The sequence below is a fragment of the Sesamum indicum genome, linkage group LG13 (genome assembly GCF_026168435.1).
Source record: "Sesamum indicum cultivar Baizhima isolate 11 linkage group LG13, ASM2616843v1, whole genome shotgun sequence".
Classification (NCBI taxonomy): Eukaryota; Viridiplantae; Streptophyta; class Magnoliopsida; order Lamiales; family Pedaliaceae; genus Sesamum; species Sesamum indicum.
Window position 1 is genome coordinate 15,100,574 of NC_142669.1, and position 25,825 is coordinate 15,126,398.

General features: G+C 34.2%; 2 protein-coding genes across 4 annotated transcripts; one reads left to right on the top strand and one right to left on the bottom strand.

Moving 5' to 3' along the window:
• Positions 1-1,842: 1,842 nt before the first annotated feature.
• Positions 1,843-7,853, bottom strand: LOC105176149 (putative lipid phosphate phosphatase 3, chloroplastic). Of its 3 annotated transcripts, XM_011098865.3 has the most exons (10): positions 7,586-7,853; positions 7,230-7,283; positions 5,902-5,979; positions 4,817-5,038; positions 4,622-4,709; positions 4,408-4,517; positions 4,203-4,293; positions 2,911-3,099; positions 2,770-2,829; positions 1,843-2,183 (listed from the first exon to the last, which is right to left on the bottom strand). In XM_011098865.3, exons 4-10 carry the CDS (start codon positions 5,030-5,032, stop codon positions 1,999-2,001), a joined length of 939 nt encoding a protein of 312 aa, XP_011097167.1. In that variant the 5' UTR covers positions 5,033-5,038; positions 5,902-5,979; positions 7,230-7,283; positions 7,586-7,853; the 3' UTR covers positions 1,843-1,998. The 3 variants fall into 3 exon arrangements, with proteins under 3 accessions (XP_011097167.1, XP_011097165.1, XP_088733483.1); XM_011098863.3 differs by lacking the exon at positions 7,230-7,283; XM_088877357.1 differs by lacking the exons at positions 4,622-4,709; positions 5,902-5,979; positions 7,230-7,283; positions 7,586-7,853 and having other exon boundaries at positions 4,817-4,962.
• A 3,820-nt stretch (positions 7,854-11,673) lies between these two features.
• Positions 11,674-21,283, top strand: LOC105176148 (uncharacterized). The gene is made up of 21 exons (XM_088876883.1): positions 11,674-11,872; positions 13,899-14,048; positions 14,329-14,507; positions 14,599-14,700; positions 15,263-15,370; positions 16,004-16,153; positions 16,228-16,788; positions 16,875-16,949; positions 17,040-17,168; positions 17,248-17,322; positions 17,416-17,625; positions 17,819-17,971; positions 18,045-18,259; positions 18,383-18,500; positions 18,630-18,762; positions 18,846-19,041; positions 19,127-19,232; positions 19,315-19,455; positions 19,540-19,663; positions 19,776-19,892; positions 20,698-21,283. Exons 1-21 carry the CDS (start codon positions 11,674-11,676, stop codon positions 21,069-21,071), a joined length of 3,615 nt encoding a protein of 1,204 aa, XP_088733009.1. The 3' UTR covers positions 21,072-21,283.
• The last annotated feature ends 4,542 nt before the right edge of the window (positions 21,284-25,825 follow it).

The following is a 25,825-nucleotide window of genomic DNA, read 5'->3' on the forward strand; positions in this document are numbered from 1 at the left end:
AAATATTTGGTGCTAAATTTTAGGAAAAAATGCAAGCAACCCCCTTGTGATATCGCAAATGAGCAAATTACCCCCTTGTGAAAAAATAAATAGCAATTTACCTCCCTATATTTTTTAAAATACAACAATTTACCCCCCTATGATTTTTAAAATGAAGCGATCTACCTCCCTATATAAGGAGGTAAATTGCTTCATTTTAAAAAGTATAGGGAGGTAAATTGCTATATTTTTTTTATAGGGGGGTAATGTGCTCATTTTTAATATCACAGGGGGATAAATTGCTATTCACTCCTAAATTTTATGATGTTGAAAAGCAATAAATCAAAATTATTACTGACTCATGAGCGAAGTATACTTTATGTGAGTAATTTATTTATTTTTATTATATTTATTTAATTACGTATAATACAAAAATAAATTAAATAAATTGACAAAATTGATAAAAACAAAAGTTTTTAGTTTAGTAATTAAGGCTGGGGTTCATAAATAAATATATAGATTCCAGTTTTCTCAAACGTATGAATATTTATTTTATTTTATGTAAATTTGCATATTGTGATTTATTTTTTTATTGTTCTCGGCAATTTAATTTTTTTATCGAGAAATATATCAATATATTTATCAACTTTTGAGATAATTATGTTATAATATAATTATTATTTTTTAGAAATATCAAAATGCGAGAACAAAAAGATCAAATCAAAAAATCTTAAATAAGATGTGTCGGTATCAGGTTGTCAAGAATAATTGTATACTTCATTGTATTTTTTACAACTGTACAAAAAAATATACATAATATATTTGTACACTTAATTATAATTTTTTAAATTAATACAATTTTAATATTATAATTTTTGGAACTTTAATATGTTAATTATATATAACTAAACAAAATTATATAATTAATTAAATAAGATTTGATTAAACAAAAAAATAAATAAAAAATTGCCCTTCCAAGTGAGTCGCAATTCCGAATAGCGACTTGGGCTTTTCATTTATAAGAAAAATAATTTTTTAATTTAAAATCGTTATATTATTATTAATATATTTAAAAAATTTATATTAATATATTTCTTTTTGATAATAAAAAAAATTAATAAATCGGAAGAACAGTGAAGGAGGACTCCAAATTAGGGTTTTGAGATATGACGAAAATGGCCTTTCCCTTATTTTTCCAATTTTGGTTTCGGTAAAAAACTATTTTCAGATAAGGTTAATCGTTGATGCTCCTACCATTATCTTTTGTTTATATTTTAATATTTACTATAAATAAAAAATAAATAAGTAAACTAGTAAATCTAATTTAAAAAGAAAAAACAACTTAAGATATTATAAAAAAAATACATATATATATGTATATACAGTGGTAAATATCATAGTCACTTTTATTTAAAAAAAATCATTACAAATAATTTATAAAATGATCTAATTAAGGAAATAATTATTACATTTAAGAATTAGTATAGCAATCTAATCTCGTTTGAAAATCTAGCAGACTTTTTCTGAAAAAAATATATATAAATTAGTATAGATATGTCAACACTAAACAAATTTGTTAGTTCAATGAATACCAACTTATCACTTTAGTCAAATGTTTAGGAGTTCAATTTCCTCATTGGACGTGAAGATTATATTTACAGATAATGTATAAGTACTCCTGTAAATGATTTATGATTCTAAAAGCGTCGATTGCTCTGACTTGTACTAGTGAGAGGAGTGTGGCACAATAGCAAACAAAGCTGCCTACTACTCTATACAAAGAATCCATAACAAGCCTACAATTAGAAGTTTAAACGGATCTATTGGTGCAAATGAATGCAAGTGAGAAATAAACAAAGAAGGGAAAAGAAAACAATAATAGTAATCAGTCAATCAGCAGCTCAGAACAAGGAAACAAATAATGAAAAAGAATCTGCAAAACTGCACATATGTACATGTATTCCACAAACCTAGTAATAACCAAGTGGTCTCATGCTTACAAAATTATTTATTTTTTAACTATCTCCTTCCGTATTCTATGTCTTCAACTGGTATGCTGGAGGTGCGAGATAACGCTAAGCCCCTCATTGAATTGCCGTTTCTTGGATTTGGTTGGATTTCAACCTCAACGGCAGAGGTCCGTGCATTGTTTGCATTTGTGCGCGACTCTTCCATCATATGCAAATATGCGTGAGTCCTCCACCCTACAAGGAAGCAAGCATGGTTGCTTGAAAAAGTTACAGATGGAATCAAAGAACAAAATACGAGTGTTGATCCAGACCAGACTGCATCTGAAAGGTATACTACATAAAGATTCCTGATGCTTGAACATACAACATAAAGATCCATTGATCTGAAAAGTATACTACATACCCACTGCGTGTTTTATGTTCTAGATTTCTTCCTGGCCATCCTATCTTTGGCGAGCAATTTATAATGTATAAGATGACTTGAAAAGGTGGGTATAAATATAATTTTCAAAATCAAAGGCCTTTCTGTATAGACCTAAACCTCTATGCTCCCACTTGCATTCTTCAAGTTTAGTTATCTAGTTTACTCGACTGGCATATCCAAGAAAAAGAATCAGTAATAAGAAACTCAGTATAAATGAAACTTCATGTTGGTTTGCTCTCTGTTGATGGCACATGATATAATGAAGGCGATACTAGACTATTCTGACTAAGCAGATCTACATAATATCAATCTTGCAAAACCAATAGCTTGAAACTTAGCTACTAGTCGATCCTTAGTATTACCCGAGTAATGAATTCAAGAAGAAGAAGATAATACCTTCAGCATGATATGGAGGTGGGAAGAACTGCAAATAGCATAATATGGCAACTATTAGACCTGCCAAAGAAATGTGAACTGAATTATACTTAGAAAATAATTATTAGATGTTAGACGCAGAAAAAAATGCAGTAGACGGACCTAGGAAACCTCCTGCTACCACATCCTGCCAGTGGTGCCGATAATCATTCACCCGAGAAATGCCAATAAGAGATGCAATTACTAGAGGAAGAAGAACCACACACAGTTTTGCAACGTGACCTTTACCATCAAATGCCTTTATCTTCCCAGCCAAATACAGTGACAAGAAGCCCAAGCCAGCAAATGCCCCTACATGTTTAATTCCATGTTCCATTAAATAGATAGGCAACACAAAAATTAGTTAATACATTGTTAATCACCATTCAGGAAATTTCACTGGGACAAGCAATCACAACAAGGATATCCACCAAGGCTGATCTCTGACATAAAAGTTACTTGACATAATCCTCCCCTATTAGTATCAGTTGTTAAGATGTAGTTTCACACATTATTTTGGCCTTATGTGGAGCCAATATATTTCATAAAAACCTTATTGGAATAGGAGTGCCTCTTTGTTTCCATCTTCATTCACATTTTCCTCGGTCCAGATATGCAATAACATTTGTTTTAGGTCATTTTGGCTGAAAATATTCTCACATATCAAGTCCACTATTACAATATCTATACATATATATGCATTTCGATCATTAACTTAATAGAATAATAATACATATTTTCAAGAATACGTCAAGTACCACTAACAACCTTAAAAAATAAAAAATACGACTATCAATCTTCATCCAATAAAAAATACGTTGACATGACACTATATGACCCCATCAAATAATTCAAATACATTCTCATATCTAAACCAAAAAAGAAAACGCTCCAATATACTAGAAGACTGGAAAATGAGATAAAAGTGAAACCAAACACCATTTTGTGTAGTAGAAGTGACTCTTCTAGTGTCAGAAGCACCATGAGAAATACAATTAATCATGCAGCAGATGGAAAGTTCATGTGACAGAGAATGATAAATTACAGGAATGTTTAAGAGATATACATAACAGTATGGTTTGGAGAATGCAAGCAGGAAATTGTTCAAAGAAAAGATGATGGTCTCCCACATTGTCAGAGTGAGTGACATGAACATCAGAGGGGAAACAACCAGCAGAAAGATCAAAACAATGAAGATATGTTTGGCAAAAGCATTTTAGGGCAACTTCGCTGAAAAGCATGTTAGCATCCCAAGTTTGCTATCAGCCTAATAACCATTTCAGATGGCACTAATCTTTGTTACAGTCTTACAGATTTTAAGTTCACTCTTTATGAAAAGCCCAGAATACTGAACAGGCAGAAGTCTCTTGCACTGAAACTTATGAAACAGGTTGACAACAGATTTTCCTGCTTACATGAAGTATGCCCACTAGGAAAACTCTTATGCCCTTGCCTTATGACACTTTTGTCACCATGGCAAACAACATTTCCCCATTGATCATAAGCCTGAAAAGCTACAGAATGTCAATTAGGCAAATGAGATGTGTATTTAAGTACATAAAACAGAGAGTTACTTCAGAAAAGTAATGTTTTCTAAGAATCAAGTCTTGATACACTTACATCTTTTCCATCTGGAAAGCATCGCCAAAAGAAGTCAGGCCGAGGGCGACCAACTGCATCTTTTATGGCATCAGTTAGAACTGCAGTTATGAGGACGGAAAACAGAAGCCCTGTACAAGTGGATTAGTTTAGATTGTGAAGTAATCCATTTTGGCTGGAAAAACGATAAGAATATGTTTGAAAAAGAGCAAAGATCCACACAGTATCACAGTACCTAATATTGTATGATGAAGATCATATACGTCTCTTCGACGAAGATAGAATAGCAGAAAAACTATGAGTGGCATTATAATTGCATATATCTAGGAAAATTGAAGAGTGTCAGCATACAGCTCCTGGACCATTGACCTTATTCAAGAATCAAAGAAGCTGAGTTTGTGTAAGTGCCCAAGGTGCAATTTTCACTTACTGGAACAGCCCATGGAGGAACCGTGCTACTCTTAAGAGGATACTTGAAATCGGACATCATATCTTTACCAACAAAGCGATAAAATGGATGGATAACATTTAGAACAATTAAAATCAATCGCAGCACTAGAAGTATTAGCCAGTCATGCATATGTGTTGTTGCTACTCTGACTCCATGGGACCTCACAGTATGAGTTCCAGGCTGGGATTCCCACATTTCACTCTGCAAAAAATACAATAAAATATGCACTGATGAACATAGAAAGAGTCTCTATAAGATCAAGTCTCAAGTGACTGGAAGGAGCTAAAGACACAATGCAAATGGTCATCATACTCTAAGTAACTAAAATAGCAATATTGGCATATTCTCATGCATCAGCTTACAGCACAACGGGACAAACACTATAAATTACAGCCCTAAAGAGAAACAGACCAGCAGGAGATAGATCAGTGCCAGAGGGAAGGGACCCCACATCCAACTGAAAACTGTTAAACCAAGTGCAGACTGAGATCTACTATAAACTGTACTTAATGGGAAAGATGAAGCTCGATTCGACGAAATCCTGGATGACTCAAGCTGGTGTTTGACGATTCTGATTTGAGATGATATTCGAGCTTAACTCGATGATGTTGAGAGCACTATCCCAGCTCAACTCAAGGGAATTTATAGCTAACTACCCCTTTATGGAGCGCTAAAGAACACAACCAAATAGGAGATAAAACTTCTAAACACTTCTAATTAGTACAGGAAAGTAACCACCACAAACAGTGAATAAGAAAATTGTAGAGTACTTGAAGCTTCATTAATCAATTTACTGAAGTAGTAAACACACCCGGGCTGGGCATGCCTTACACTTAGAACTCTAATACATAAAATACAATTAGAAAACGATTCAGTCAAGCTTATAACTTTCTTATAGCTATGACCCTAGCATCAATTCTAAGGACATCTTCATACTTCGATTATGATAGAGAAGATTAAATCAACAGAAGCATACTGGTCATCCATACAACCATCCTCACAGATATATAGAAAAACTTAAATAGATTATTATATTTTAGTTAATAGCAGTGTGAAACATATACCTGGTGGTTTTCGAATTCTATCAAAGGGAAGTGGAGCTGAGAGAACCAATCACCAGTGCCTGCAGAAGTATTCTTCCTCTGAATTCAAAAATGGAAAAAATCAATACCAAATATATTCTTGAATGGAGAGGAGATGAACACAACTTAGTGATAAAGAAGACACAAACTAAAATTGGTTTAACCAAAATGCTTGCTTTAGTTAACTTGAAGAAGAACCTTTAACACTATAGCCTACGTGACCATAAAACACAAATATCTTCAGACATTTTATTAGAATACTCAAGACAGACAAGTAGAATTTTAGGATATATGACCAAGAATAAACTTCTTGCCAAGTACATGACAGCTGACTACACGATCATGCGCCCGAAAAGTTCACATGCTACATACATCAGCCAAGAAATTTCCTAATTTTAAGAACTTTTTACAAACACGTCAATCATAGTTTATTGCTGAATAGTAAGCTCTTTATGCACCAATAGGCAAAATAAGAAAAATGGTTTATTCCCCACCATGCAGGAAAATGTGCTTACTCGTATACATTTGTGCGGTTATGTATATCTTAGCACCATTGTACTCCCAGCTGGTGCTAGTAGGTTGAGAATATTATGTAAACAGACCAATATGTCACAAAATTGAATGCTCAATTTGTCTCTTGTTGGACGTCTGTAGATAATGCCTCATTTACTAGTGCAGAAATCTTCTTTTCCTAAAAGTAATGCCACTTAGAATCAAAATAATTGTGTAACACCACAAATGATCTACTACTCCTTTTTTGCAATATTATTTAGATAGCAAGATCATTTAGTTTTCCATTTTGGTCTGAAACACTGAGCAAGCTCAAAATGGAATAGATCATGCATAAAGAAATGCACAGATCAAATCAAGGACTGTGGAAACCTAGGATGCGATTTGTTATGATTTCTTTCTCGATGTTGGATATAGAAAGAAAGAAACTGGACGAACCAAAGCAGTTTCTGGAAATGACAATCACCCATTGCTGGAATAAAAAAAAGCCACCCCACATTGGAGAAATATAAAATCATTAAGAACTTTAGCATAACAAAGATCATTGAGTCATGATTCACATCAACCCCAGGAACAAGAATGTGAAAAGGAAATGCCAAAGGGTGATAATAGGAATAAACAAAGTACAGTATAATCAACATAATTCTGAAACTAGAGCCCACACCAGCAAAACTTGCAACTTTTTATCATAAACTCAAGCATCATAAAACCTTGCACATCTAATTGAACCGCGCGCGCTCAGAATCACACAAACAAAAACATAAATTCGGATTGTAACATCATCACAGAAACCCACAAACCTGAGACCAAAAAGAACCTCCAAAATTATCAAAACAAGAGGTGGATCCGAAATCCTGCCACGGCATGATTGATAATCAATGGAGAAGAAAACAAATACAAAAACAAAAACAAAATTACAGTCAAAAACATGCCCAGACAATTATCAGTCCAGAGGATGCACTTATATAATCCTATTATACAAATAACAAATGCTATGAAAGCGAAATAAATTTGCAAAGAGCTCGAGCTCAAGCGGGTCCACATGGTGTCCAGCTAAACTTAACCCAACAAATAATATTCTACACAAAAATACTCAACCAGATTGATAAGAGTTGACATAGGAAAAGTATTTGTAATATAAAAAGAGATCACGTACCTTTCTGAGGGCTTCTCAAAGCGAAATCTGTTGGAGACGAAAAGGATTGCAATGCAAGCGGTGGGTTTGAAGTCTCTGAGTCTAGCAATCAAGAAAAGTGGGCAGAAGGAACGGCTGCGTCCTCGTGTGTTCTGAGGTGTCGAGCAGAAACGATCGCCACGACAAAATGTCAAAAACTGTGGCGGGTCGGTCACAATGGAAATGGGATCCAAAACAACGAAGGGTGTGTGTTTGCTTGCTTGCATGTGAAATTTCATCTCAGTCGTTTCCCCCTACGTTGCGGTCTTTATTAAGGGGAGACTCCTCGGTTCACCACCATGATTATGATCGATAAAACATGAATTTTTAAATTATTTTTAGTTATAGGGATAATTACAATAATTTTCTCTAATTTAAAATATTATATTTAATATTTTTAAAATTTATTTTTGTCCAATATACAAATTCATTAATTAGTCAAAATTCACTAAATTTGTTAATATTAGCAAAAAAATTTTGAATAAAAAATATATATTCCCAAATCAATTTTTTACTAATTTATTGTATATAAAATATTTTTGTATTAAACCATCCTTATACATTTCATATACGTTAATGCATGTGAGGAGGTCAACTCCACACACATTAATAAATATTTATTTATTTTATTGGACATATATACTAAAACTTTAAATTATGAATCACATCCAATGTGCTTCATTAGTTAGTATGTATTTATTTGTGCAATTTTTTTAAAAAAATACATTTTAATTATGTTTCACAACTAAAAAAATATTTACGTTAATTATAGTTACAATTCTTTTCTGTTTTATTTACAATTTTTTATATACCATATCAACTATTATTATTATACTCTTATTTTAGATCCAAACAAGCATTCGAAATTTATTTTCATCTCATCGAAATCGATCTCATCTCATTTTTTCTCACTGAGATGGGATGAAATGAGGTGCTAAGAGTGTGGCTGCGTGGGAAATGTTTTTCGTTCAGACGTACGATTGATTGTGAGATTTTTCTAAATTATATTTCAAACATGTTTGATATAGCTAGCTAATATATAAACAGTTCGATTAAATTAAATTTTATGCGGTATCTATATTATTATAAAAGAATATCCTATTACCGTACTAATTTTTGAATACCCAAATTTATCCCTTTATTAATTGGCAATCCTAAGAACCTCACATTTCCTCACATTTTTGTTAGCTAAGGAATGCCCATCGACTAATTTCTTAATTGATGAACAACTCTGGGAACGTCCACTAGATTTGATTCACTAACATCATTAACAATTAGAAAATCTTAATTCTAACCAATAAATTCCTACGAGAATTTATTTGATTTAGATCATGCACATTCCCCATGAAATAATTAATTACTATCACATAGTAAATTATGTTATGTTACCACTAGTTTTTGAACTAAATAAACAATTACGAATTTGCAAGTTTAATTGGCTAGACAAACATTCTTGATCATGAATAATTGGACATATCGTTCATAAATTAGATTATCTGTGATGAGAGCATAGAGAACAACACAAATATCTATTAAATAAAAGTACAAAACATAGATTATATATCATAGTATTTAGGAATCAAGCATTCACCATAATTTTAACCGAAAAATAAAAGAATCGGCTAAACATACTAACGGAAGAATTCATAATTGAAAAGTAGAATTCCGTTAAAAAATCAGCAATATAGTCAAAATATAGAGATAGTTAGAAGCTTATAGATATGAGTTACTTGTCTATTTATACTATTAATACTATCAACTTGGATATGAAAGTGGGGAAGATACCTAATTACCCTAATAGAGTTGATTAAATAAATCTCTTGATCCTAGCAATCATTCCATACAAAGGGGTTTCTAAAACTTGTGCAAGAATCATTTCGGGAAAAGTATTATTTTAGTCCGTTAATTATGTCTAATTTTAGTTTTAGTCCGATAACTAGGTCAATTTTTGTTTAGGTCCAGTAACTTACGAAATTGCTTACTTTTAGTTTCTGGCAGATTTTCGGACAATTTTACCCCTGTGCTACTTTTGAAAGGCAGTTTTAGTCCTTATGCACTCATAGGGGTAAAAATGTCCAAAAATCTGTCAGATGACTAAAAATAAGCAATTTCATAAGTTACTGGATCTAAACAAAAATGGACATAGTTATAAGACTAAAATTAAAGTTAGGCATATTTAGCGGACTAAACTAATACTTTTCCCCAATCATTTCCTTCTTATGTAGATTTGGCTATTGTTTTAAGCGTGAGCGTGTCTAATAGAGTTTGCAAATCTGCCACAATTTTCTCTTTTTTTCTTTAATTGTCTCCAATTGCTACTTTTATCTCAAAGTTGTCATTTTTGCTTCCATCAAGTCTTTCCATATTAAAAATGCAAAATACCATGGGAACATTTAACTTTTATAAGAAGACATTATACTCATATAAATATGGCAAATTATATACTTATCATACTCCGCACTTAATCTTTTGCTAGTCCTTGAGCAAAAATTAGAATTAATTAGTATTTGAATTTCTCTTAAAATACGAACACACTCGAAGCAAAGTGTAAATATATCCTTAAAAAATAAAACACCTCATGGTTGCGACAACTCAATCATGTTTCTAAATAAGTCTTCACACAGGGATTATTATCAAAATCAACATATGAAACTAGTGGAGTTTTTCTCACCATTTTCCAATATCTCGAGTGTATATGGTTGAGTGTTTCACTCAATACTTGTTATGGCAGTGTTTCACTCAATACTTACTCTCTCTCCGCTCTCTCTTTTCGGTTGTGTGTACGGCAATAATATCACTTTTTTTTTTTCTTTTCTTTCTTCTTCTCTTTTTACAATTAGGCATAGAACAAGGTAATAATATTACCTTCCACATTTTTCTATAGTGTAAAACCACAATATTCAAACCGCACACTTATTTTGAGATACATTCTTTAGAGAACAAAAATCGTAATATTCAAACCCTCGCATTTGTTTTGAGAACCCTTTGTTGGAACACACAATCCATTTTTCTTGATGCTCTAATAATTCTCACAAAATCAAGGAATTAAAGAACTACATAATGCGTTCATAATTGAAGGCTTATATTATTAAACAAGGACTAAAAGGCTCGAATACTAAAGTCAAAATATCATGTGGTGGTCTTTTAAGATCAAAAGTGGTTTCAATCCCAAGTGTCTTTTTCATTTCCAAATGCATGCACATTTATGTGGTCTCGACATGATATAAAATAAATTGTAGGCAGACAAAGTCATAGAAGTATTTTCTTTTTAGAAAAAAAAACCCATGAAACAGACTCAAAGTTTCACATGGTATGTTCGACCACTAACTTCATGCATATAGATCTTGATTCAAGTTAGGAATAGCTCAAAAAATATTTCACAAGCATTTTCATCAAGAGATTCGTAGAATTTTAATTCATGATATCTTAATTATGAGAACTTAGCCTCACTATTCAAGCAAACTATCATTAGTATTTAAATTAAAATTAAGTGGATATTAATGTATAGAAATCCTCCTCAACATAAAAAAATATTTTGTTTGATAATTTTTTAATAGGTGTTAACAATTTTGCCTTTTAATTTTATAAATAAAATATCTGACATAAATGATCATATCGAAATCAAATTTAAATATTAAAAAGTATACATTTGTAAATAAAAATATTAGCAATGAACATAATATAATTTTAAAATTATTAAAAATCATTATTTATATTTTATTAATTTCTTTTTACAAAAAAAATCAATCAATTACATTATTTGACGCATTACACTTTAAATACTAGACAAGTAAGGACTTCATGATTTAACGGTCGACCAATGAGTCTGATCCGCAGGAAACCATAACACACGTCCGCGTAGCATCAGATTACTTCAGCAGCCTTGTCTTTGTATAAATACACAATCCTTCCCATTTCAGAACAAAACATTGGTAATTCGAACACTGTTCAAAATTCCACGCTCAACGGATCTCACCGAGAACTTCAGCTTCAAAATGCATGGTGATTAACCGTGACACAGTGTTTTGATTTGGATGCGAGGGGATCGAATTGACATCCATATTTCGGAAATGGACGTGGAGAAATCGTCGCTGTGCAATTTCGTTGTGAACTTTTTGCTGGAAGAGAATTACTTGCTCTCGGCGTTCGAGCTCCTCCACGAGCTCCTTGAGGACGGCCGTGGTGATCAGGCGATTCGGCTTCAAGAATTCTTCTCCGATCCAACTCAGTTTCCTCCCGATCAGATCTCCCGCTTCAGCTCCCTCCGAGGTCCGCTCTATGCCTAACTGCATTTACGTACACAAATTAACGTGATTAACAATTTTGCGCGTTTTGTTCCGCGAAACAGCTCGTGTACGCTTATTTAGCTCATTTCTGTGCGTGTGTGAATATTTCTCTACGAGTTAATCACACGCACTACACGTTGGGGTATGATCGTCTTGCCTTCAATCATTCATGTAAGCCTGGTTTAAATTATTTGATTTGGTTGATAGTTTTGTAGGTTATATAGAGGTCTTGGGCGCCAGGTTTGGAAGATTTGGACGTTTCACAATAATTGGTATTATTTGAAGCAGTTGAATCTGAACAACTTCGAGCTATTTTGCTAGTTTGTTTAGTGTTAATTTAGTTTGAGCGTTACTATATTAATTAAGGGGTAATATAGTTAAGGAAGAAGGAATTAGAAGAGTGGTCACTTCGCACATATTGGCCAGGTCAGTGTCATGTTCATTATAAGTTGTTACTGTTTACACGTAACCATTGTTTTCGATTCGCTGAAACAACCAACTTTTAAGTTTTCTTGTTATAGGTGCATGCATGCGACCAGATGCAAACCATATTGATTTATTTTGTTGAAGAAAATGAACAACTGACGTATTTGATTAACTCATGAGTTCTATTGGAACATCTGAACTTCTAATATCTGTAGTGAGAATGATGAAACAAAGATAGTTATGACAATTTGTAATCGACTGCAGAGCTTGAAGGCACTGATGGAGTGCACAAATAAAATCATACCGCCTTTCATTTTTGTTTTAGTTAGTAATCTGTAACTTATGCAGTTGCAAAGGTCACATGTTAAGATCCTCCTGTTATTAACTGTCTCCATCTTACAAAATAGTTACAAGTTATAAATGAGGAAGAAGTTTCCTGTTATTTGATGATACCACTCAAGTATATGTCATTGCTCGATCACCCCTCCATGTATTGTGGCACACTTTCAGAAATTCTTTAATCTTTGGGAGAATCCATAACTATTAATAGTGAAACCTTAAGCAAACTTGTCTCAACACTTTCCTTATACTGCTAGTGACAACAATTACATGTTAGAAGCCTGACTGCTACACTTTTTGGTTTATCCATGTTGACTACGCCGGAATTGCCCCTTGAGCTAGTAATAAAACATTATTAATCTTTATCTTCAAATTCAGCCCTGACAGGGCATGGACAGAACTTTTATACCACCCAGACGTTCAAGTTTTGTTAATTCTGTCAGGAGGTATGTGATGCTAATAAAAAAAAATAGAGAAACAATTTATCGGAAATGTCAGCTACCTCCAAACTTAAGGATTTCCAGAGTAGAAATGGGATGACTACTGTGAAAATGTCTTGGTATACAATTACACAACTTTCAAGTTAAAGCCTTTATTCGTGAAACATTTTAGAATGATATGAACAGTCTGAATCTAGTTATTATCCTTGTTTTATTCAACTTCTCGAGTAACTTATCCCCGTTGAGAACAAAATGAGAGGAGAGACTAACCAAGGAACACAACTGTAATTTGTGAAACATACCCATTCTAGTCAATCATAGAGAGGGGAGTAAAACATTGAGTGAAAATTCTAAAAGTCCTCTATCTTTGGCCATAACGAATTTATGAACGTGTAAAACCCAAGTAGAAGAATAAATCTTCTTCCAGAACTCCCTGGAATAAAGTTTATTATGAGACATTAAGGTGATGGATTATATTTATATTTACAAATTGGGGAAGGGACTGCATATGAACAGTCTACAGTAGGAACTCGTAAAAAGTTCAACTCAGAATATTCACTAAAAACAACAAATCGAAATACAGGAGCATAATATCAGAGGAACTTTAGTCTGAATCACATAACTTCATTTCACAACACAAAACTTATGCTACTAGATGCTTAGAGGCTGATGCAACAATTGTTCAATGGCTTAAGTACAATTTTGTGATTGAAATTGCCTTAAGTGCCTGTGTTTCTTTATTTCTTTAATATCTGATTTACTTGTAACTGGAATGTCTGGTTTCGTATATTGTTTATGAAACAGCTGCAGAGCCCCAGAATATACTTGATGAAAAGGATTCCGTAGAAAAAAAATTGGCAGTCAGCGAATATGAGCTCCGTGTAGCTCAAGAAGACATCCTTAAGCTGAAAGATGAGTTGCTGAAGAAAATTGATTCCAAGGACAAATCAAATGGTAATTGCGTAAACCGTACTTATTTCTTCTGACATATATGATCATAAGGTTGATGTTATTAGGCACGCAAGAAAATAGATTTTGCCGAAATTTTTAGGTGCAGTTGACACTGGAGAATCTCTAACATTTTTTTATCCTGATTTCCAATATGTTATTTTGTGCTATAGATTCCCTAGGTTTTACTACACCTACTCTCTCTTGTTAGTCTACAAGTGCTTGTTCATGTCCAAAATAGACTTTGTCTTTTTGTTGTGAAGTTATCTGTTTGATATATATTCAGGGCCAGATTTGGATGTTCCTGCAAAAAATGAACCAGTTAATCAACCTATGAAGAGAAGTATATCTTGCTCCGACTTGGGTCCTCTAAAGGACAATGAACGATTCGATATCAACTGCGCAGTGAAGGAGTATTTACTATTAGCAGGATACCGTTTGACTGCAATGACATTTTATGAGGAGGTACTTTGATAAAAAACTCTCTTCTAAACCTTAGGAATTTAATGCTGTAATTAGAACTGTTTATAGAAGCTTCTGTGCTTTTTTGCAGTAGCATCTTATGGTTAAGAACTCCAGGGGAGGATGTGAAGTCATAGAGAAAACAGAACTGGAAAAGTTAAATCTGTTGGATAAGGAAATATGTGGCAAATTGACAGTATATTTGGAAAAAAAAAATTAAAATGCATGTCCCTGTAAATAAGAGTTGGTCCAGAAGTTGTAGAAATACAATAAATAACGTCCCAAACCCATGCTTTTTTCATTGTGTAAATACATACTCTTGATTAGCAGGAAAAATGTCTCCTCTTTCACTATGAAGAAGCTAAATGAATGTAATTTGATTAGTATTTTAATCTTTTAGGAGTATGTCTTCATATCACATAGTTCTAGTGACTTTGTTTCATCAACATATATGAGACGTAAGCAGTATACAGATTAGTTGTTTGTGGGACATTTTCTCCCACTGCTGTTTTCTGATATCCTAATGTAGAAGACCTCCTAAACTTCAGTTGAGTGGCTAGGAAACTTTTCACTTCAAGCACGTGCTCTGCATAGTTAATTGAATCCACTCTCATTTTGATCATCAGGATGCAGCTAACAAGGGTCTGGTTGATGTTTTAGTAAAAAATTAAGGTTTAGGTATTTATCATCTTTTATTTCTTTTGGCTTGATGTTACAATTGTGCATGTGTCTTTAAAACTGCTTTACCTGTCCAACAGGTCGATGATCAGAATTGGGATGTATGGCAGAACTCAGCTGCATGTGTTCCAAATGCACTGAGGCAGTATTATTATCAATATCTTTCTTCTACTGCGGAGGGTGCGGAGGTACTTCTAGAATATGCATGGAGAAGTGAATTCTCTTCGGCCGTTTAATGATTAAAGACAAACTAATAACTCAAACGTGAAACAATTAGTATTCAGGTCTCAAGACTGGATGCACAGATCCGATGATTTTCAGTTGATACACCCTACTAATTAGTCTGCCTCTGCTCAAATTGCTCTGCTGTAGCACTCTTCACCTCTCACTTAGCTTTGCTCCCTTTATTTGTTTTTTGCTTCCAAATATGCTATCCTTGGTCAGTTTAGGGATCCTAACTTGCAATTTTCAGATTGTCAAATTCGAAATTATGTAATACAGTTCGATGCCATTGAACTTCACACTGTTACCCTCATTCTCCTTTGCTACGTAAATATTTTTAATTGATTGCAGGTTAATACTCGACTTAACATGAGATATCAGTTAGCATTGGTTCAACGTTAGCAGTTAATATGTCACTTATATATATATATATATATCAGCTTTGTTTATCATGCTTGTCTTTTATAGTTTCTAAGGAAGTAGTTGATACATATAGGTTTTATTTGCTTGGGCGGAGTTCATCCATTATATGATATCCTCTATTATGTCAATACTTTTCACGTGCTAAATCTCATGCTTATAGGTTCGATATGTTGCAGGAGAAAATAGCAATGCTTCGAGAAATTGGGAGGCTGAAACATGAGAAACAGTCCTTGCTGAAAACCAAGGAAATGTCTGATGCACAAATTATCAAAATGAAAAAATCAATTGATGCGCTGAAGAAAGATGTCAAGGAGAAAGAAAATCTGGTAATTATCTTAACAGAATCTTTATAATTTTTACTATGTGTTGTATTGAAATTATGGGTAAGAATGTGTATCAGGTCAAAGGTTTGAAAAAGACTTCGGAAAGCCAAAGAAAAGAACTAAATGATTGTAGAGCCGAGATAACTTCATTGAAAATGCATATCGAAGGAGCTCTATCTGGAAAGATTTTGCTATTAACTGACTCTGCACAAATGCGGACATCATCTCCAGGGAAGCATAATGAAGAAACAGAACTTTTTCAGAAAGAAATAGAGATGTCAAAGGTCAAAAACTCGCCGAATGCGGAACCTACTGAGACAATAAAAGTAGAGGAAGGGAATGAAGGGCAAGTACATGACGCTGAAGAGCCAAAAGTAAATGAGACTGGATCGCCTGGAGCTAGTCCATTGGCAGATTTAGTAAAGGAGGAGACTCAGATGACAGAGAAAAAGGCTTCTGAGGACACAATCAGTCTATCCGAGAAAGTATTGGAGTCGCCGACTTCTTTTGGTGAATTTGGATTTGCTTGGAGAAGTGGTTTTGATATTCTCAAGAACAGTGGGAGATCATCGCCACGAACTGATAGTGCCATTATGAAGTCGGACCACCTTGCTCCTGAACTTTGTCCTGAAAAGCTGGCAAGTTGTTCCTCTTGACATGCTAATTCTGATGATTATTAAAAAGTTTGTATAAGCTAACATCTATATCCATTTTAGCTTTTCAGGGTTTGGGAACCATTCATATACTTTCAAATGCATTGCCCAAAATTGTACCGTATGTTCTAATCAACCATCGTGAGGTTTGCTAATCTATTGCATATAAGTACTTTCAAATTGTACTGTATGTCCTAACAATTATTGTTTTTAATGAATTTGTGTAATGCTTGTAGGAGCTTCTTCCTTTGATTATGTGTGCAATTGAGCGTCATCCAGATAGTGCCACTCGAGATTCCTTGACCCACACATTGTTTAATCTAATAAAGCGTCCAGATGAGCAGCAGAGACGAATAATAATGGATGTAAGATTCTGAGAGTGAAGAAATTGCAGTTTAGTATGACTTAGTGACACTGTCTTTTTGAATTTGTTTTTCATTTCAGGCTTGTGTTACTCTTGCCAAAAATGTAGGAGAGTTGAGAACAGAAACAGAATTGCTACCCCAATGCTGGGAACAAGTAAGAACCATTTTAAAGTTTCTAGTATTATTCTTTCTCTTTTGTTTGTTGGGCTACAATTTTTGTTCTGATAGCAGATTTTATTACATGTAGGTTAATCACATGTATGAGGAGCGTAGGATGCTTGTTGCTCAATCATGTGGCGAGCTTGCAGAACTCGTGCGGCCAGAAATTCGTGATTCCCTCATCCTGTCCATTGTGCAGCAGCTCATTGAGGATTCTGCTACAGTTGTCAGGGAGGCTGCTGCTCATAATCTAGCTTTGTTGCTGCCTCTCTTCCCAAATACGGAAAAATATTTCAAGGTCAGCCTCACTAAATATGCTTCGAGGCAATGTTGGAGAAGATATCTGACTTGACAGAATTGCCTGAAATGTAAGCTCCGTGATCTAGGCAGTGGAGCGTTTCCCCTTGTCATAAAATGGTGCCTTACAATAGAAATATAGAGTGAGAAAGGAAAAAATATTTTCTCCAATTCTTTCCTTTATTTGTTGTTAGGTTGAGGAGTTGATGTTTCAATTGGTTGGCGATCCCTCTGGTACAGTCGTTGAAACTACAATAAAAGAATTGGTTCCTGCTCTAATAAATTGGGGAAACAATTTGGATCATGTTTTGCAAGTTACGCTCTCTCATCTCTTGGGCTCTGCTCAGGTATATTGTAGTTATGTACATCTTTTGCCATTTGTGCAACTCCATGGTTTATCTAATGCATTGTGTCTTCCAGCGTTGCCCGCCTCTTTCAGGGGTTGAAGGTTCCATTGAGTTACATCTACGTGTTTTAGGTGAAAGAGACAGATGGAATGTTGATGTTATGCTACACCTGCTTGCTGAACTACTTCCATGTGTGCACCATAATGTTGTTGAGACTTGTCCATTTCCAGAAGTTTCACATTCTACAGGAATATTATTCGCTCCTGCTTTGCTTGAACTGTTTGCAAGGTAAGATTCTTACATTGTCTATAAGGTCCTGTTCCATCATGGTCTTTTACATGTAACTATTATTTTATAGGTCAGATATGTCCAATATGGCCTTTGTGCTTACCGCTTAACATTTTTTGTCAGAGGAGAAGAGGAATGGCCTGCATTTGAGTGGTTGCACAGTGAGTGCTTTCCAAGTTTGATTCGCTTGGCCTCTCTGTTATCTCCGAAGGAGGATGATTTAAGAAATCACATAACGAGGGTACTTTTTGCTGATCTTGAATTTTAAGTTGCTTTACTTCTAATGAAATCCTGTGTTTATCCTTGTCTGTAATTTACTTTCTTTACTTTTCTATTTTAAATACTTGAAGTTTTGGGTAACAAAATGCAGTTTCTATTGGCGGTTGGTAGACAGTTTGGGGAATCCTATTTAACACACATCATGCTACCGGTGTTTTTAGTAGCAGTTGGTGATGATGCTGATTTGAAATATTTCCCTTTCCAAACCCAGTTAAATATTATAGGCAATGGCTCTTTAAACCCTTTTGTTTTTTGGGTATAAGTAGTCGATGCCGTTTCTCTCATTAATCTTGTCCTCTATTATCAGGTTCGAGGCCTCAAACTGAAACATTTCGCAGGATTGCTACAATGTGTGTCCTACCACTTCTCTTGGCAGGGGTTCTGGGACACCCAAGCAAGCATGAATACTTGACAGAGTACTTGAGGAATCGATTGATTCAAAGTTCTGAACAGGATGATCTGCTGGAAAAGCTAGATATTATCCATGCTGTTCGCTTTCTTTGGTTGAGTCAGAGAACCTTCCAAATCGTTCAGTCCAATATATTATGTTCTTTTCATTTGTTGACTCATGCTATTTGTGTGCTGCAGTACCTTTGAAGAACATCATAGTATGATATTTAACATCCTGTGGGATATGGTTGTGAGCTCTGACGAACATTTGAAAATCACTGCTGCTAATCTGTGGAAACTCATTGTGAGCCTTTTTCTTCTAAATGAGAAATCATTTCCTCTTATTTCCTTATGTACTCAGAATTCTGTGACATCTTCGTTTCAAGGTACCATATATTGATGCAAAGGTTGCCTCGATTCATGTTGTGCCAGCTCTTGTAACTCTTGGTTCAGAACCAAACTTGAATGTAAAATATGCAAGTATTGATGCTTTTGGAGCTGTCGCACAACATTTCAAGAATGACATGGTATATACTTGGACTCAGGTTGTGGTTTGAGCTGAATTGATGGAGTAACTTTTATGGAATAGGCTGAGTTGAGTTCCTTTGCAGATTGTTGACAAGATACGCATTCAGATGGATGCTTTTCTTGAAGAAGGATCATATGAAGCTTCCATTGCTGTGGTTCGTGCACTGGGAATGTCTGTACCATATACTACTGATACGCTTCGAAATTATATCCTTAATACGTCCTCTTGGGTTTATCTCTTCCTTTTGCCTTGAAATTTCAAAAATGGCGAATCTGTTCTTTTGTATTGCTGAATATTCTTTTCTTTAACTTGGTGTACATCTCCTATCCAAGATTTTTGAATTGACAGCATCATCACTCCCTTCAAGTGATGTACTACAACGGCGAGAAAGAGCTAATGCCTTCTGTGAATCAATCCGTGCTCTTGATGCAACAGGTTTGCTTGTTAAGTTCTTTCTGTTACTTTCTCTTTCTATCCATGTTAAAATCTTCAAAAGTCAGAAAAGAAAAGTAAAATACAAGTCTGAAGCTGTTAATTGGGCATTTTGGTAGAATTTGCACTAGTTCAAGCTCAAAATAGGTCCATCTCAGTTGTCAACGTATGCAAGTCATATATCTACTTAAGTATACTCTAATTCATATTTGTTGGGCGTGAGGAATTTGGTTGTATGGTGAGTGGAAATATCGAACGAATAAAAGATTGAAAGGTCTTGTACCAAAGTTAAGAGCAACAGTTTCCAGATATATCTGCGGATGAGTTTTCTCGAATATTTTAACGTGAATGTTTCCCTCTGCTGTACATTATGGATAATTTTATATTTTGCCCTTTAAGTTAGTCATTAATTCACTTTTGGGTTATTCATGTTATGACCTCACCAATTTTAGTCCACACGTTCTCTTAAATAATTGAAGTTAGTGGCCGTTGGTTTAGACGGTCAACTAACGATTATGACTCACTTTGATCATTTTAAGAAAACTCAGGGACCAGAATTAATGAGGTCGGAACATGAGGTATCAAAAGCGACTTATTAACCAACTTAGGGGACTAAAAATGAAATTATCGCTGGTACAATATTTTAATTATTAATGTTGTATCTATTGTTCTTGAAGCATTATTGAGTACAACAACGTATAAAATTTTCAGTGTAACAGTCCTAGTGGTACTGATTCTTAATTTCTTATATGTTTGCCATCAATTAGACAGTTCTAACTCCTTACATCACTTGCAACTATTTTAACAGACCTTCCAGCTTCCAGCGTAAAGGATTTCCTCGTTCCTGCTATTCAGAATCTATTGAAAGACAGTGATGCTCTTGATCCAGCACATAAGGAAGCTCTTGAGATCATATTGAAGGAAAGATCTAGTGCTGTGGTAGATCCTATAAGTAAGGTGATGGGTGGTCCTATGGGGCTTGCATCATCCGTCAGCAGTTTCTTCGGTGATGGATTACTTGGGAGAAAAGAAGGTGGAGATGGCGGAGCTCCACCACCTGAGACGATTGAGCCACACAAACCTATTTCACAACCTCCCGTTGAGGACACAAGATTGAGGCGCATCTTTACAGATATACTCCGATCAAAAGTTAAGAACCATGACGAAACTAACGCTACCTAGCCAGTGAGTAGGAAATCTTTTGTTGGGAACAACTAGGAATAGCGATGAAGAGAAGCAGGCTAGAAAACTATAACCGGTACTCCTCTTTTCAGCTCATAGAGCTTAGTTTTGTTGTTCCCCGTTTGAATTTTTTTGTAAAGTAATAGTATTTGTGTACGAACTTATTCTTAATTAATCTTGGAGAAGATATGAATCTTAATTAAAGTCAGAAATTTGGAGTTTCCTAGTATTTAGATTTGTTGAACTACTTCCACTTGCTGTTGGTTATAGGCAGTCACTGAAGTGTGTAAATTGAATTGATACGACTATATTGTTATTGCCGGATTTCAATGTCAACATAGAATGGATTATGGGATGCATATTAGCATAAATAAGCGGGTAGTAAAACGGACAATTCAAAAATGCAGGGAACAGGGTATTATTTGTCTTCCTAGTCTTCGACACAAGAAAAGGGGTCGAGAAAATTCCTTCGTAAGAGTAATGATTTTTGATTTGTTTGTCAAAATTTTCTAGTTTTAGTTTCAGTTTTCCCAAACTTATCAGAATCTTTTTTATTTTTTCTTCATTTATCACGTACTCATCCAGGAAAGAGCAACTGTGATTCTATGACTAGAAAAATCAGAATTTGGTTGTAAGAACATAATTCTTCATTTAAATCTTGGACAGTTTCAAGCATCTTCCATCTTATTCAGGAAAACGACTTGGGGCATTTCTATTGACTAATGGACCCTATTTTTTCTTTTTTATTTTTGAAAAGAAAGTGAAACAGAAAGAATGGCAAGTTTCGTTGGTTGACATTTTGACCTATTTTCTTATTAATTTATATTAATATAAAAAGAAAAGTCAATTTGCATTCATAAAAGACAGTTAATGACAACGCAACAACAATTTTTTATAAAATCAACATTTTCATTTATGGTAAAAATAACTAACTTATTCAACTTTTTAAAATTTATATTAATTGATAAATTATTATTGTTATTTTTTTCTTTTTATTAATGTAATGTACTAATTTATAAATTCTCTTATTTATTATATTTTAAAAATGTGGATTTATTGTATGTACGTAGGACTGACGTACCACAACAGCTAGTGTTATGTTACATGTAGAAGTGATCCCGTCAAGAGCCTCAACACTCTAGAAAGCAGCACTTTACCCCCTTAAATCCTTCTAAAAGAGCTTATATCTCTTAAGGGGTAATTGCAAAAATAATCATGTAAGGGAGGGTGGCGTTCTTGGTCCTATAACTTTAGCACTAGCAATTTTAGTCTCGTAAGTTTAAAAAAAGTCGCAATTTTAGTCCTCCGCACAAATTTGGCCGATCTTTTTGACAATTTTACCCTTTCCTAGCTTTAAAATGAGCATTTTAGTTCATTTTCAATTATTTTGTATTCTAATGCATATTTTTGTGCATGCTCCCCTAGAATGGTAGAAACGTGGTCAATTACGAAAATTTAAAGACACAGATGACATCTCATTTTGCAATTGGTATTGCCCCTTCATTTCTTGATTAAGGAAGCAGGAATTGTGCGTGATTTCACTTTGGTTTCGATGTTTGTCTCTTCATTCTTCCTTATTCTGGACTGGTAACATAAGTGTATATGTTTCTTATAAGTCCTATTTATCATAATATAATAAGCAACGGGTATTTTGTGGTATAATTTTTTAAAATTATTTTTGTAATATATATTGAGTTCGTTTTGTGCGAATAATAGCTGTGTGCGTGAAATAGCTCCGTGTTGATTAATTTCTAAAAAATCTAAAAAAAAATTGCTCTGTGCGAATACTTTTTGCTGTGTGCAAAAGTTATTTAGTGCTTTGTGCATAAAAAATACTACTTAGTGAATCTAATTTAATCTGCTTTGTGGTGTTTTGATAAGTACTTGGAAGATTTCTGCTTAGTGTACTATCTTTCTGCTTAGTGCTTTTGATATCATAAATTAGATCTACAAAGTGCTTATTCTATTACTGCTTTGTGATTATTCCTAAAATAAGGCCAATTCCTTGCTTATCCCTCACTTGGCTGAGTCCTTGAGGCTGTCGGATTTGGTTGAGGTTAAGCTAAGCCCCCTAATAATATTTTTTTTTGAATTTGTTGAAATTATTAATTCTGTGTTCCGTTGGCGTTTGATGCATTGTTTTGGTCATTTCTTTCTTAGTCCTGCTGCAAATGAATGCCACGAGCTATTAATACGGTGCTATCCTTTTCTGTGTTCCATTGCTTCATATGATATACACTTGTTGTTATTGGTCTTTTCATTGGAAAGGTTTGGGCTGTTGCTAACTGTGTAAGGGTGTTGTTTATTAGTTAATAACTATGTATTTGTTGATATTTACCCTTATTTATATCTTTCTGCATTTGTTGTTAATATCTCTATTTTGTAGGTACATATAGCAATGATGAAAGGTAGATCCGACCTTGGACTTGGTTCCCTTTTTTGGATCATGGTCCAAGGTGGAGAATGTTGAGAAATTATAATCCAAGATCAAAATTGGTAGGCCCAAGGCCCAACCACCTAAGGCCAGACACCTGGATGGTTTGGCCTATACCTATACCTATTACCCGGCCCACTCTCACCCTACCCGATTTCTCATTTGAATATTTGGGTCTCTCTCTCTGTTTGCATAATGAAATCTCTAACTTTAATTCTCTGTCTCATCTTCTTCTTCTCCTTCTCTGTTCTCGGTTTTCTTGTCCCGCCGTTTCCCACTCTCTCTCTCTCTCTTTCTCCGGCATAAATATTCCTCTCCTATAAATACTCCTGAGGTTTTCTGATAAAAGTAGAACGAAACAGAAACAGATTTTCGTCTTCTTCCTTCTCTTGTTATCAGTTCTTCGTGAATTAAGAATTCCTAAGTGGAATTTTTCTGAGTGGTTCGAAGTGTTCTTTAGTAGAAAACTAAGCGGATTTATGTGACTGAGCCTTGGTGGTTGTTTTGAGTGGATCTGTGTCACCGGCCTTGATGGCATGTGATTTTGGATTTAGCAATGGGTGTAGTGGTTGCCAGCCTTAGTAGCTGCGGGTTATTCCCACCGGACCTGGCTCCCTAAGCCATTAATCTCTCTCTTCTGTTTTGTTCTTTATTTACTAATTTAGTCCTGTAATTATATTTTGTGTTATTTATTCTATAATATTAGTTTACATTATCTAAAAGATTTTTCGTAACCCATCATTCTTGTAATAATAGTTTAGAGTTATTTATTTAGACTCATAATAATGATATTTCCACTCAACAATCCATATTAAGATAAACTACGCCAAGCTAAGTAAGGCTACATATTCATACTTCACATCGTTTTGTTCATTTTTGTCTGATTCAGTTTTTGCATTTTCAACCTTTTCCGCATAAACGTAGTGCTTGTTTTCGGACGCAACTCCCTCTTCAATTATTTTCTTTCTCCCTCTTGTCTTTTTCGTTTTTTTTTTATTTTTTTCCAATTCTCTTTGCTCTTTACTGGGTGATGATTATTGCCAGCTGAAATGGTAATTTCAAGACTATAATGCACCGATACTTAATTTAATATATTATTCAGTACAGTATCGGATATACATTAAATACGGACACAATGTCGACAAGCCTCAGCTGATATGTGTTAGATACAACACTGCTGTATCCTTTCTTCTCCATTATTTATTTCATTCGGGGAGCTTGTGTCTAAATTTCGAGCTCTAATTGCTCATAATTTCACGTGATAAGTGAAATGCTCATTTTCAGCATGAGCAGCAGTGACTGGAGGATGATGGCTGACCTACGTACGAGTTATAGAAAAATATAAGTTGATAAATGTAAGGCAAGTAGCTATATGTCCACACATTTTAATTACAATAAATGAGAAAATTCAGTTAACACCCCACATTCGTTCTACCTACTCATAATTCAAGACATCAATGAAATGGTTAATTGACTATTATGAGCAATTAGAGCTCGAAATATATTACAATGAAAAGTCTCAACTTTTTTAATCTTTTTATTTATTAATATTTTTAAATGGGGCTAGCTAACTTGATGCGTTTTTGTCAACAATAATTATATTAATATTATAATAAATTGAGCAATATCTGTCGGTCGATGCTCTAATAATATATATAGTGATAATTAATAAAATAAATTATAACAAATTTATGTAAAATAAAATAAATACTGATGCTTTCACTTAAGTTTGAATTCGTAGCTTCTTACTTTTTGAAAAACCTCAATTTCAAGAACTAAATTGACGAGTTAAATTTATTTTTACTCCTTATGATATGTAAAAATATCAAAAACCCTCTTATGAAATTTTTAATATAAAAAATCACCCTTATGTTATGAATAAATAATCACACCGCCCCCTGATCAACTTGAGTCTATTTTTTTAGAAACAATAACTAACGTACCCCTCCTAATCAACCGGTCAAACTAGGCCTATTAATATATATTTATTTTAATTTAGAATATATATAATTTTATAACTATAATTTATGATATATAATTTATGTTATTAAAATATACTTATAATAGATATAATTATAAGTTTTTAAAAGAATATTATTTTAAAATAATAATTATAAACCCCCCACCCCCTACCGGTCCCCCTACTTCAACCCCTCCCCCCACGCCCATTCTCTTCCCCGGCCACCCCCACCCAATCCGACCTCCTCCCCCTTAGCCGCCCACCCTCACCCAGATATGAGCGGTGCCGGTTACCCAGATCTGGACAACCTGCATCGCCTGAAAGTGGAGGGCGATCCTATTGCCCTCGTTGCCCTGGGCG